At 57.7% G+C, this 13,570-nt stretch overlaps 1 protein-coding gene across 2 annotated transcripts in view; it reads right to left on the bottom strand.

Moving 5' to 3' along the window:
- Window positions 1-13,570, bottom strand: part of RASSF1 (Ras association domain family member 1) — a 29,122-nt gene continuing 15,552 nt past the window's right edge. For both annotated transcript variants that reach the window (XM_073352573.2, XM_073352574.2), the window contains 4 exons: window positions 4,341-4,445; window positions 3,730-4,024; window positions 3,193-3,308; window positions 1-1,564 (listed from right to left, as the gene is read on the bottom strand). In XM_073352573.2, coding sequence (XP_073208674.1) covers window positions 1,418-1,564; window positions 3,193-3,308; window positions 3,730-4,024; window positions 4,341-4,445 — 663 coding nt within the window. In that variant the 3' untranslated portion in view covers window positions 1-1,417. The remainder of the gene's footprint in view (window positions 1,565-3,192; window positions 3,309-3,729; window positions 4,025-4,340; window positions 4,446-13,570) is intronic.

Below are 13,570 nucleotides of genomic sequence, written 5' to 3'. Positions count from 1 at the left end.
TTGCCCTGAATTGTTTATTGATCCACACAGAGCCAGCACCACGCACAGGCCGAGCCTCCGGGGAAGCGCAGCCCCCACGGAAGCTCGGGACATTCAACAGAGTCGAGTTCAAAAACATTTACTGAAAAACTCAAATCCCAAAGCGAGGCCCCGCTGCAAAGAGGGGGGCCTCTTGGTGCATTCGCACAGCCTCGGGTCCCAGGCACTCATGGGGAGTGGCTCGGCTGCTTCACTCCAGCCTTGCAGCCCTGCACTAGTGCCCCAGCTCCCTGGGCACAGGGGGTCTGCCGCTCCTCGGGGAAGGGTTGGCAGTGCCTAGCAGGGCCTGTCCAAGGCTAGGGCTGCCATCCCTCGCCCTCCAGTGCTATCTACTTGCCATTGCTATTGGCCCAAGCTCCCACCAGGATGCACCGAGCTTGCTGGGGGCAAGTTGTGGGGTGCCATCCCTCCATTCACGTGAGGGACCTAGCACGCAACAGCGCCCATGGCCTCTTCTCCAGGATACCTACGGGGGCAGACCCTTCCCTGGCACCAGCTCCATTGAGGCTACACCTGGGGACGGGGTTGCCCCATGTGGTCCCCGAGCTCCTTCTCCTGGCCTTCCTTTGGATGCTGCCCTCTACCGAGGCCACCTTTGGTAACAGGATCCTGGAAAGACCAACACAGGGTCTTGAGGGCTGCATTGGTCCCTGGAGCAATTCCCCGAGGCTTGCCCCACAGACGGCCCTGAGCGTGGCTGAATTGAGAGAGTCTTCAGCCCTGCCAGCACAGCACCCTGTGGCTGCACCTGTCCAGGGACCTAGGGTCTGGCCACATCAGGAGGTCTTGGCTGTCCTGCTTAACGACAGGGCAGGGCTGAACAGATCCAGGGCCCTCCCATTCTCAGAGTCCACTGCTACCTCCCCCTCCCCAAGGAGTGGGGAACAGGGTTCAGGGGCTGCCAATAAGGTCCATATTGAGCCTCCATCTATACCCCAGACACGGCTAGGCCCAGCGGAGCCCAAGGCCCTGGCAGGAGGATGAACCTGGACCAGCTGTACCGCCCCACCTCTCCCCAAGGCACAGCCGGAAGCAGCCATCCTGGCAGTGACCCAGCAGCCCCACATATACGCACACATGATGGGGGGGGCAGTTCAGTGCCCCCCACCCGGGGGAAATGTCCCCATGCACACAGTCCCTCCATCGCTCACATTCGCGCCTCACACGGCATTGGGGGCCCCCGCGGGGGAGCCACCCACCTCCCATTCCTCTGCCGCCCCCTCCCACACTCCCCCCCACCTCCCTGCACCCACGCAGGGGAGCTCCCGACCCACAAGCATAGTCCCGGAGCGGATCCGTCCATGTCCACCTGGCCTCGCCGCCTCTTCTCCTAGCCACCTGGTGTCGGTTGGAGTGTCAGGTCCGGGACGGGGGCGGCTCAGCCCGGGGTGCGGGTAGTCAGTGCCTCCTGCATCTTCTGGCGGCAGCGGGCGTACTTCTGCAAGATCTGGCGGATGTGCTCCTCCTCCTCACGCTGCAGGATGCGCAGGAAGTTGTGCAGCTCAGGCATGCTGAAGGCGTCCCACTGCAGGGCGAGAGGGCAGAGGGCCTGTCATTCTGGGAGCCTGCGCCACGGTGTGCAGCATCACCTAGGTAGTGGATAAGGGCTGCGGGGCATTAGCAGAGCTCTCAGGGGATTATGGGGTTGGAACCCAAGGCTGGACTAGCGTGCGGTGGCGGGAGGCAGGGGAAAGCTGTGGGTGAGGATGGAGGGGCATCAACTGAGCTGTGTGGGGTCCATAACAGAAATGGCAGGGTGGCTGCAGGTTAGGACTGATGGGCATTGGCAGGCGGAGAAAAAGAGGGAGCCCAGGGCTGCAATAACAGAGTGGCTACGGCAGTACTGTGTGGGGGCCACGACTGGAACAGCAGGGGGCTCCGGTCCAGTATCCTTCAACTACACTGCCCCATGCTGACCAAACCTTACACGAACCAGTAGTGATCTCAAATTCCCTCCCAATGGAAGCGGGGGGTGGGGGTGAGGTTCTCATGCTGGGGCAGTGCCCTGCACCTCACTGTGCACATCTCATGCTCTCAGGCATAGCCTTCTGTTTCTACCTCTCCCATGCCCACGTCCCAAATGGGGCCTTGCTGAACTCCCCTATTTACTCCCATTGTTCCCCTTATCCTCTGGAACGGACGATTTTAGGACATTGTAGCATGAACTGACTGTCAGGGAACACCTGTCTGTATGTGGATCCCCCAAGATTTAGCAGGGTTGTGTCTGTCTCTGCCAGGCCAGAGACAATGGGGACTAATCAGCATACAACAATCAATCGTCCATTCAAAGTAAAATGCTTTGGGACAAGGGGATTGCTCCAGCTGGGAAAAGACACTTCCTGCCCCTGTCTGAAGGGAGGGGGGTTTGGAAAGTTATCAGGAGGAGAATAAAGGAGCTCACCAGGAGGAAAGGTCCAGGAGTGAGCTATTTTTGCAGCAGATGAAGAAGAGGGAGGCTGTGGCAGGGACGTGCCCGCCTACCGGAACACAAATGTTCCCCAAGGGAAGGGTGAGCTAGCGAGGGACATCACGTTTAGGGTGTTTGATTGTTTGGTACGGTCTAATCTCCTGCGCGTCACATCAACAATATAAAGAGCATCAAGTTGAAAGACTGTACAAAGCGTGTGTGCCTGTGTGCACAGCTGCCCAACTATTCTGTGCCCCCGAGACAGTTAAATTGGAACTGGCGTCACCCCTTTCGGGAGGAGTTCTGGGGGCGGGGTTTGTTCACGCACTGGGGAGTGTGAAGGGTCAGTGCTGCGCCCCGAAGGGCAGGCAGCTGGACAGCGGGTTCCAGCACTTGAAGCAGGGTGGCCAGATGCGAGGTCTGTGCCCTGAGTGTGCCTAGGGATCCTGAGACCAGGGCAGTGGCTCCATTCAGGCTCCAGGAGCTTGAAGCACCCTGGGGATGCGGATGACAGAGACTCCCCTCGCAGCAACCCTGGTGGGTGGCCAGGAAGGGGCGCTTACAAGAATCCCTGACACCCCTCTGCACTCAATTCCCCCTTTCCAGCCGGCTAGCCCTGCCATCAGGACCAGTCAGTGAGGCAGCCAGCAGAGGGCAGTGCTATAACACCCTTCCCACAAACCCATAGGCTTCCCAGAGGGACTCAGGCTCCCCCTCAAGACATATCAGGCCATTCCCAGACTCACATTGACCTCTCCGGTCTCGTTCTCCTTCAGAACGAAGCTGAGGACCTTCTCGTTGGGGCCAGCCAGCAGCCGGAGATGCAGGGGCTGCTCCTCATCTGAGAGCTTCCGCAGGTACACTGCAATGACAGACGGGCCACGCAGCTCAGTACAGTGGAGCAGACAGCTCCAGCTACTCCAGCCCCAGCCTCTCCCAGCAGGGGTGCTGGGGGAGTGGAGTAGGAGTACTGGCTGTGGGGGTGCGGGGGCTCCCAGCCACTCCAGCCTTGGTCTCTCCCAGCAGGGGGCACTGTGGGGAGCAGGGCACAAGCTCTGGCCATGGGGGGAGCTCCTAACTATGCCAATCCCAGCCTCTCCCAGCAGGGGGCACTGTGAGGAAGTGGGGCAGCCACTGTGGCAGGGTAAAATTTAAGCCCTGGCTAGTCAGTGTAATCTGCAAACTGGGAATAGCTCTGGCTGGTTTTAAAGCCGGTTGAGATGGGGACTGCGGGGTGGACGTGTGGAGAGAGTGAGCCCAGGGGAGGAGAGGAGGCCAGGTACCTTGGTCGTCCTTCTCAGCTCGCTCGAAGAGGGCGAACTTGCGGGGGTTGTCTACCACCATAAACTTCTTGAGCAGGGCCTCAATGACCTCGCTGGCGCGGGTGCGGGAGATGATGTGCAGGTGCTTGACTGTGTCCTTGGGCAGGTAGAAGGACGTGCGGCGCGTCACCACCTGGGAGCGCGGCGCCTTATTGGCATTCTGAATGGAGGGCGCCTTCTTGCTGGCTGGCACCGAGACCGGCCGAATCAGCTTCAGCTGCACCTTGATGAAGCCAGTGTAGGAGCCGTCTTTGTTCTGGGAGGAGGGAGAACCAGAGAGAGAATGAGCTGGGCAGAGCCGGGGAACGGGGCAGGAAAATGGAGCAGCGAACATGAAATGGGCCCTGGGTGCAGCCCCTGAGAGCAGGGAACACCCAGAATGGGATCCCTGTGCCCCCTGTAATGGGCTCTGGATGCAGCCCCTGGGAGCAGGGAAGGCCAGGACATGGAGCCATGACCCCCCTGGAATGGATTCTGAGCACTGCCCCTTTTTGAGAGTTCAAATCTGAAGCTGTGAGCTCCTTGCCCTGCCCCATCCCCCGAGCGCAGACCCTCCACACTCCTGGCCTCACCAAGCTCATGAAGAGGTTGCTGTTGATCTGGCTGTTGTATTCCTTTATCTTCTGCTCGATCTCGGCTTGGGTCAGAACTGGCTTCTCCCAGTCAATCTGCTCGTCCTGCAGGAGAGAGAAGGGTGGGGTCAGTCCACCTCCCTGGTCAGCAGGGGTTCCCATTCAGCTCCTGTCCCCACAGCTACCCTCTGCCTTCTGCATCTCAGCCCGGCCACAACCCAGGCCCACTCGGTGACATGGCGATTGGCACAGCACCCACAATGCCCTGCTGCAGGAGTTAGGACTGCTATGCTTCCCCCACCCTGAGAACTTCCTGCTGCCTGGTCTCCAATAGCCCTGGGCATGGGTGCTCTGGATCCTGTGCACGCTGCCCCCACCCGGCACCCTCCACCCTGCCCTGGCAAGTTCACCTCTAGGAAGAAGAGGCTCCCTGACCTGGCCCAGCTCAGGAAGCCAGCAGCACCAGCACCAAGAAGCACCATGACAGGGTCCGTGCCCCATTTCCTGTGGGTCTGTCCCTGATGTGGTGCACATCAGGAGTGACTCTGATGTAGCCAGGGGGTCACAGTGAAGCAAGAGAGGGGGACAGGTGCTGTGTGTGACACGGATGGCTGGATTTCAGTCCAGGGGGACGTCCTGTTGGTTTGGCCTGTGTGAGCCAGACAGGCTGGAGCGGGGGGGGGGGACGGGGACAGAGGAGTTCCCTGCCCCATGGGAGAGGTAGATACCAAGTCTGCTTTAATTACACCTGCTCCGCACGGCAGACCAGAAACCCCCGTGGGCAGATACCTCGTGCGACGGGTGCATCTGGAGAGAGATAAAACCCTGCTGAGCCCTCCCGTAGGGTCCCCCCAGGCCTGGCTGGGGAGAGCTCCCTGGACCCACAGGCAGGATCAAAGTGGGGAGTCAGGAATCATCCCCCCTACTTGTTATCCCAGAGGCTTCCAAGAGGCAGCGAGCCATACAGAGGTTTAGATCATGCAGCAGCCTGCCCCACAGAAGGCACAGCAGGTGGACACTCGGGGAGGCCGAGGGCAGAGGAAGGCTGTGTCCTTGTTGAGAACAGCGGGAGCTATGCCAGCCAGCACTGCAGACTGCCGTTACCACTGGAGAAACCACTTCACAAAGCCAAGAGCTACAGCAGCTGCTGGCCTAATCCAGGGGCGAGGAGGCACTCGCTGCCGAGCAGCGCCCACGGGCAGGTGTATTGCTCACACCCCCGTGCTGACACAGGGTCCTCACACAGGCGGGGCTGGGGTGCGAGTCAGTGACCAGCCTCCAGAAGAAAAAAATATAGGAGGCTCCAGCAGGAGATCCCACCTCCAGGGCACCACAGGCGATTGCACCCCTGGCCCTGCCAGCAGGCCAGATACGGGGCCTGCCCACAGTGCCTCTGTGCCACCCTCAGCCAGGGGGTGATCAGACTACTCAGATCACCTGCTCTGAGCCCCTGCAAACACAGGCCAGAGAATTCCCAGGATTGCTTTCAAGGGGCTAAGTGGCCCAGGCCCCAGGCTAAACACCTGTGTCCCGCCTCTCCCCCGACCAATGCAAGGCAAAGAACAGCTGCTTGGTCTGAGGTACTTGCTTCAATGCCAATGTCGCTCTTCAGGGGCTAACTTGGCATTGCCCATGCCATTCAGGGTTGGCACAGAAGATCTAGACACAACTCTCCACTGGGGCATGTCCCCAGCCAGGAATACCACAATGATGGGCCATCTTACAACACCTCAGCACGACAATGCAGCCAGCTCATGTATGACCAGCTCTTACTTCCCACAGATCAGACACAAACACGCCCAGGACACACATGCTGCCAGAGCAGGAAGGCCAACCCCCTCCCTTTCCGCTGCCACAGAACTTCATTGCACCCTCTTGCATCAGCCTGGCTTCCTGTTGACCCCCCCTCCCCTCCCCACAAGGGGAATTACAGATGAGCTCACCACAGACCAATCAGAGCTCTCCTGGGATTTCTGGGAACCACTTCCTTTCCTTTCCCACCGCAAAGCCGCCAGCTGCCTGCGCAGGATGGCAGTGGGGGAGAAGAGAGACGTGAATGGCACGTGGCACACACACCTCTCCACTGCCTGGCACACATCAGGCATGCGTGGACACACCAATGGATGCTCACACACATGTACACACAAACAGATACTACATAGCGTGTGGGTAGTAACCCGCACCTGGCATTAGCACCTGCGGCAGCTGCCCAGTATGCTGTCCAGGGGAGAGAGATGGCCAATGAGAGGGCAGATTGTGCTGGGGAGGGGGCCCCGAAGCCACCCAAAGGGGCAGCTGCCAGAAGTGTTAGAGAAGGAGAATGGAGATGCTGAGCTAGCGGGCGAACCGGAGGTGGGCTGAGCAAATAAAAGAAGAACAGGAGAATACAAGCAGGGGACTGGGAAGAAAAAAGGAGGAAAGAAGGAAAAATAGGAAAGGTTTCAGGTGAGGAGAAGCAGGTGAAAAAAAGGACCTGGATATATGCACAGACACTGTTAGAGAAGGGAGGGAAATCAAATCTACAGATTTACAGGAGAGAGAGAATCAAGGGGAAAAAAAATCTGAAATATAATTGGGGGAAAAGGGAACTGATCAAAGCTGCATGAGATGCAGACAGATCCTGAAAATGGTAAACAAGAAGCCCCCTCACAAAACACCTACAGTTCTTGTAAACAGAGAGAAATTCTTTGAACATCTTTGGACAGAACACAGATCAAAAGGTGCCCTATGGCCAGGTGAGGGCCCACTAAGTGCGGATAAACTCGGCACAGAAACAGAGAATCTAAGGAGCACTTTAAGCCGAAGAGGAGCAAAAAAAGAGGACAGCAAGAGTGGAACTGGACTTACAGCCAAGGAGAGGAAACGTTGATTCTTCTCCGAAGTGACGCAGGATATTGTTGAGTGAGCTCTTGTGTTCTTGTTAACAGCAATGCATTTGGTACCAATCGCACAGTGTGGACAAGCACACAAAGGTTAATGAGTTGGTCACCTATATAGCTTATTATAAGTAGTAAGTCTTTGGTAACGTTCAATATTATTTGTGCTCCTGGTACAATTTGTGGGTTTTCCCTATAAAATGTAAAGTTATCCCTTTTGCCTTGGTTTGCCTCTGGCTCTCCTCACAGCTAGCACAGTCTAGCCAGGTCAACACACACACAGTTCAGAGACAGACCATGCACACACACACCCTGCTGGTGCTGCACGTCAGAGACCAACTCATCTCAAGCAGAAGCTAAAGCAGCTTCTAATTTGCAATTGCTAGACCTGTTTTCTCCTCTTAATCCATGTCCACCTACCTGCCTGTATCCAACCCTAAACAGTGCCATCAGCCCCTTACTACCATGCACACCACATTTACCACATCAGGTCCAGCAAGCATTCATGGAAGGTGGCAGGACTGCTTCCCTGTCCCCAGGCTGCCTGCTAATTAATATCTATCAGGTGTTTGAAACTGGAGTGCTCTGTGGCTTAGCTGAGCTGCTTTATCACCCAGCAAGCTATGGTTGCTACTCTGGTCCTTCCCCCAGCTCCCATATCTCTGACCCTGCAGATCAGTCAGTTGATGATCCTCTAGGGTACTGGTTTTCAAACTCTGGGTTGCAACCCAGTACTGGGTTGCGGAGTGTAAGGCACTCGGTCCTGGCAGCTCTGGTCAGCACCACTGACCGGGCTGTTAAAAGTCCTGTCGGCGGTGCTGCCCAGCTAAGGCAGGGTAGTCCCTACCTGTTCTGACACCACACTGCGCCCTGGAAGTGGCCATCAGCAGGTCCAGCTTCTAGGCGTGGGGGAGCCCCATGGGGCTCTGCGCGCTGCCCCCGCCCCAAGCACTGGCTGGCCAATAGGAGCTGGCATGCGTGGGGGTGGGGGGCAGTGCCTGCAGGCGAGAGCCACGCAGAGCCTCTTGCGTGCCTCCACCTAGGAGCCAGACCTGCCGCTGGCCGCTTCCAGGGCACAGCGCAGTCCGTGGTGCCAGGACAGGCAGGAAGCCTGCCTTAGCACCCCTGCTGTGCCACTGACTGGGAGCGGCCTGAGGTAAGCCCGCGCCCCAATCCCCTGGTCGAGCCCTGAGCCCCCCAAACCTGGAGCCCCTTCCTGCACCCCAAACCCCTCATCCTCGGTCCCACCCCAGAGCCCTGACCCCCTCCAGCACTCCAACCCCCTGCCCCAGCCCCACCCCACACCCTGAACCCCTCATTCCCAGCCCCACCCCAACCCTCTGCCCCTCCCACACCCCAAACCTGTCATCCCCAGCTCTGTTGGGCCGCGGGCATCGACAATTTTTTTTCAGCTGGGTCGCCAGAAAAAAAAGTTTGAAAACCACTGCTCTAGGGAATGGTTCTCCAGTGTGATCATTCAGCCTGCACTGCCCTAGCTCTGGGCAGGTGCTTGTCCCCTGGTTGTGGAGCAGGGAGCAAGTACCCAGGTTCTGCTCCACAAACAAGAGACCAGGAAGTAACTCAGAGCAGCAGCCAGGAGGCCCTTCAGGCTGAGCCAGAGATTCCGGAGTCCGAAGCACTTTAATAGCAGGACACCCCACGAATCACGAGGAATTATCCGACACATTCGGGGGTGTGGAATCCCACACAGCCTCCATCTAAAGCCAGGGACAAATGTCTGGACACTGCAGACCCATCTCCTGAGAAATGCGATTAGATCAACAGCTTGTCCCATCAACACAGCGAGGCTGGGCATTACAATTACCCTGATCTTCCCAGAAGACTTGACAGACAACTGGAAAACTGCAGGGTTATGTCAGCAGACACCTGAGGGATGAACAAAGATTAATGAAAGGGAATGAGAGAGCAAATGCTCATACCGGTCTGTCTTTGTTAAGACCCATCTAATTCAAATGCTCAACAAATAGGCAGGAGGAAAACTCTCCCTGTTAAAGTTTCAATACCTTTCAATTAAAGACTGAGAAAGCTCTTGCCCCATGTCATGGAGTCACCGGGGCAATGCTCTAGAACTACTCCATACGAAGCCAGTCAGGACTCTGGGGGAGCCTCCTCCCTGAGCAGACTGTCTCCAGGGCAAGAAGCTTACCCAGCTTCGACCTTCCTGGGTCTGGCCTCAGAGCATTCAGCATCCCCTTCCACACTGTGTGCTTCCAGCAGCGAGTCCGCCCATGCGGGGCTCCTGGGGAAGCCAGAGAGCCCTGCACCCCAACTTCAGAGTCAGATGTGACTCTCAGACAGCCAGTAAAACAGAAGGTTTATTAGTCGACAGGAACACAGCATAGGACACAACTTGTTAGCACAGAAATCAGGGACTTTCAGCCAAGTCCAACCTGGGGGGAGGGGAGCCCTGAGCCAAGGCTCTGGCCCTCCCCCTGCGCCCCAAGCCAGCCGAGACTGACTCACTTCCAGCTGCCTGGCCCCTGCCCTGCCAGTTGTTCCTCCTCCAGCCTTTGACTCGCTTCCCTGGCCAAGAGTCGCCTGGTCGTCACCTGGTCATATCCCCCTCCTGGGTCTCAGGTTACGAAGGGGCAGCCATAGCATCCATGTAGGCAGCTGGAGCAACCCCCGCAAAAGTCACACACCCTTATTCCCACCACCTAGACATTGGTGCAATACACAGGGAAACTGAGGCACACACAGCATTAATACAAAACAGTAAGACTCGCATACAACATAACAAGGGAAAATTCCCACTTTGTCACACCCCAGTTCTCTAGTCCTCCAGGGACATCTCCAGCAAAAGCAAGAGACACACGACCACACATTCCTGCTCTTCTTACAGATGCAGTCCAATAAATAAACAAATTGAGCCAATGCCTTGTTTTCTGGTGGCCTTTCCAAGTCACATTTAGGACAGGAAGTGCAGAGCTGCTTTCAACTCCTGCATGCTATGATTGTAATGTGCTCTGTTAAACAAGAACTGCTTCCCAAGGCCCAGCATCTGGCTGTCCCTGAGACTGGGAGAGAGGTTGGGTCACGTGGAGTTTGCCTCGTCCATGCAGACTTTGGGAATCAATGCTTTAAGTGCAAGTTACTAGCACTGTTCTGGGTCCAGACCTGCCGCAGCTTAGGCAGAGGCTTACAAAACCCAGCCTGGCTACGCCCTGACAGGATGAGGGAACATGGGTGTGCGTCGGGGTGGAGCACGTTTCCCATGCGCAGAGATCAGATCCAAGGAACCAAAGGGGGAAGTCTCTGTATCCTGAGGATCAGGGCAGGCGGAAGCCTGCGAGGGTAGGGTGCACAGCACAGGGAGCCCGGCCCAGCCCAGGACGGAAAAGGCTCGCTGGGAGCTCACGGCTGAAGGATGAACAGTCACAGGGAGGGACACAGGCATCCTGTTTACAGAACAAAGAGAATTTTCTCCAAGGCCCATTTGCTGGGACATTACATAACGTATCACCCCCTGCTCCAATGCCACAGCACCTCCTACAGGCACCCCTGGTTCCAGACATTTCCTGCCAACTAATGCTAGGGCAGCGATAGCATTTCCCCACACACAACGGGGCATGCCCTGCCAGGGTATCTCTCATGCCTCCCCTACACCAGGATCCTCAGCTGTTCCAAGCCCAGCTCGGGGAATAGCTGCAACTTTGCTCAGATCAGTTTTGTTTTGCTTAGAACAGCTTTGAGGTCGGCTCTGCTGCTCCGCAACGGAAATAACACAGGGCTGGTTAGTTACCAGGTAACGGCAACACAGACGCACAGGGCGAGGGTGTGTTACAGGCCCCCTCACCCGTGCCAAGCCACACAGGAGGAGTCCGCCACAGCCCAAGCTAGGCCGCCACAGCTCTGTCACTCAGCTGCTTGTGCATTTAGCCCTGGAGGTCCCCGCGGAGTCAGCCCCGCATATGCAGGAAGAGGCCCCTAAGCGGCGCCTGAAGGGGTGATGAAATGCCCAGCCCACCTGCATGAGCTGCATGTCACAATCAGCACAGGTCAAAGATGGGCAGCCTGGAGCACTGTCACAGGACATTGCGCCAGGGCGCAGTGGATACTGGGCACTCATGGGTACTCACTGTATGTTGGACCCAGGGAAAGGGGGATGTGCCCCCTTGGAATGGGAGAGGGAGGTCCTGGCAGCAGCGCCTCCTCCCAATAGCATTAAGTCATTGCAGCCACACCCCACCCACAACATGGCACACAGCACAGGAGACAGCTACTATGCCAGGGTGTAGACAGCAAGGTGCCTAGCAGGTATGGGGTGCCCTGCCGGCTGGGAGTGAGCAACCCCCAGTGCCACATGCCCAGCTGCCTGCCACCAGCACCAGTAGGCATGAGACAGGGCTGTTTCCCAGGAGGGAAGTTCAGCAATCAGGGCGCAGGAGGCCGGGCGTGCAGGTCAGTGAGGTGCCACTGCAAAGCCTGTCAGCCGATCTATGCTGCCTACACACCCGGTGCAACACAGCCAGATCGTCTCCTCTCCTGGCCCCGGCTGCCCTTATCACTCCCCCGGCCTGCGATAGGGCCCTGCTCACTCCCTATCCCAGAGCCAGCAGCACCTTGGGTTATCACGTGGCAAACAACCATATACAGGCATAATGCCCTCTCTCACCACTGGGACTGTGTTCTTGGGGATGGGCCGAGCCCTGCGTTCTGTGGCATTGGCATTATACACACTCGCTGCAGCCTCCAGCTTGCAGTCAGTGAGTTTGTCCTGGGTCCATGTCCCCTCCCCAGCTCCCCACAGGATCACCCCAAGTTCCAAGAGCCCATCAAGCAGGAGCAGACCCTGGGCTGCAGAATGGACGACATCTGTGTTTGGTCCCTCCCCCGACCCTGGGCGACCCGGCTGGCCGCGGGGACCACAGATTTTCACTTTGGCTCCAGCAGGGCCTGAGAAGAGCTGTTTACATGTTTGAGAGGCCTGCGATTGTTGGATCCTAACAAATATTTAACCCCTGGTGCCACTCACTGCCTGGGCTGGGATCCCACAACCCCCTGCCTCTGCTCAGTAGGGGAAGATGAGGGTGGGGGAGGGAATTTCCTCCCAGCCCATTCCCTTCTCGCTTTCTGGCTGCATTTCTCTCTCTCCTTTCTCCAGCCTGGGGGTGTCCTGCCCCTCCAGTCACTGCAGCTGGGCTCTCAACTGCCCCTTTGTTGGGCAGGGCACCAAAGCTACAGCCAGTCCAGGGGCATTGTACCCAACTGTCTGCAACCTCCCCATCTCTCTGACTGCCCCTGCTGAGAGGGCTGGCTGCTCAGGGACATGGTGAAATGGTTAACAGCTGGTCTGGCTGCCTCCGCTCTCAGATTCTGAGTCAGATGGATTGTATTACAACCTGGCTCCATCACCCTTAGTCACGGGTGAGTAGCACTCCCACTGGGCACAGCACCTGGGGGGGGTTCCGCTCCCCCAGTGCGCAGACACCACACAGCTGGGGTGCAGGAGGCCCTTTGCACGGAGCAGGAGAGCAGCAGCCCTGACTCCCCTTAAGCCTCCAGGGCAAGGGACAAAGAGCCAGAGTCACCTGGAAAGGAGCAGACAAGGTTTACACTGGAGAGCAAAGCGCAGCCTAGAACCGTCCTGAGGAGAAGGCCCTGCGCTCTCCTGGCCTGTGCTCGGGGGCTCAACGTCAGCCCCTCCCCATCCAACGCCCCCATTTAAGAACCATCCTGCTTTGTGCTTTGCCAGCCCTTAGGGAAGCAGCAGCTGGTGATGCTGGGCAAGGCCATGGCGATGCTAACCCAATAAGGGCAGCACTTGGAATGTCTCCTGGTATCCAGGCTGTCCAGTCAGCCACAGTCTTGGGGTCCGTTCGGACTCCTGGGTGTCAGGAGAGGCCCCCAGAGCCATGAGGCCAGAGATGCCCCTTTCTTGTTTGCCACTGGCCAGAAGGTTGCCCCCCCGCCCCACCCTCCCCATCAGAGCCAGTGTCTCACACAGTTGTTGCCTCCAGACATGAAGCTCCCCACCCTGAAAAGCCTGGCAACACAGATCACTGCCAGCTGCCCCCAGCCCCTCCACAGTGCCCTGCCCTCTGCACCGGCTTCCCCAGGGCAAGGTCCCAAAGCCCGCCACGGCCCTGATTATCCAAGAGACACCTGTCCCGCTACGCCACAATCTCCAGCGGACCAATGGGGAAGAAAAGGAAGAGGGGCCAGTAGCTACAACACGGGACTGGGGCTCAGCAGACCTGGGCTCAACGCCTGGCTCTAGCACTGGCCTGCCAGGTAACGTGGGATGAGCCACAGATTTTCTGAAGAGCTCAGCTCCCCCCTAGGCACCTAAATGAAATGGGCTGATAAGACTAGCTGTGCTTTCCCATGATA

The sequence above is a fragment of the Lepidochelys kempii genome, chromosome 7, assembly GCF_965140285.1.
Source record: "Lepidochelys kempii isolate rLepKem1 chromosome 7, rLepKem1.hap1, whole genome shotgun sequence".
In the NCBI taxonomy this organism is placed as follows: domain Eukaryota; kingdom Metazoa; phylum Chordata; order Testudines; family Cheloniidae; genus Lepidochelys; species Lepidochelys kempii.
The sequence above is the reverse complement of the archived record's forward strand: the minus strand, read 5'-3'. Positions and strand labels throughout refer to the sequence as shown.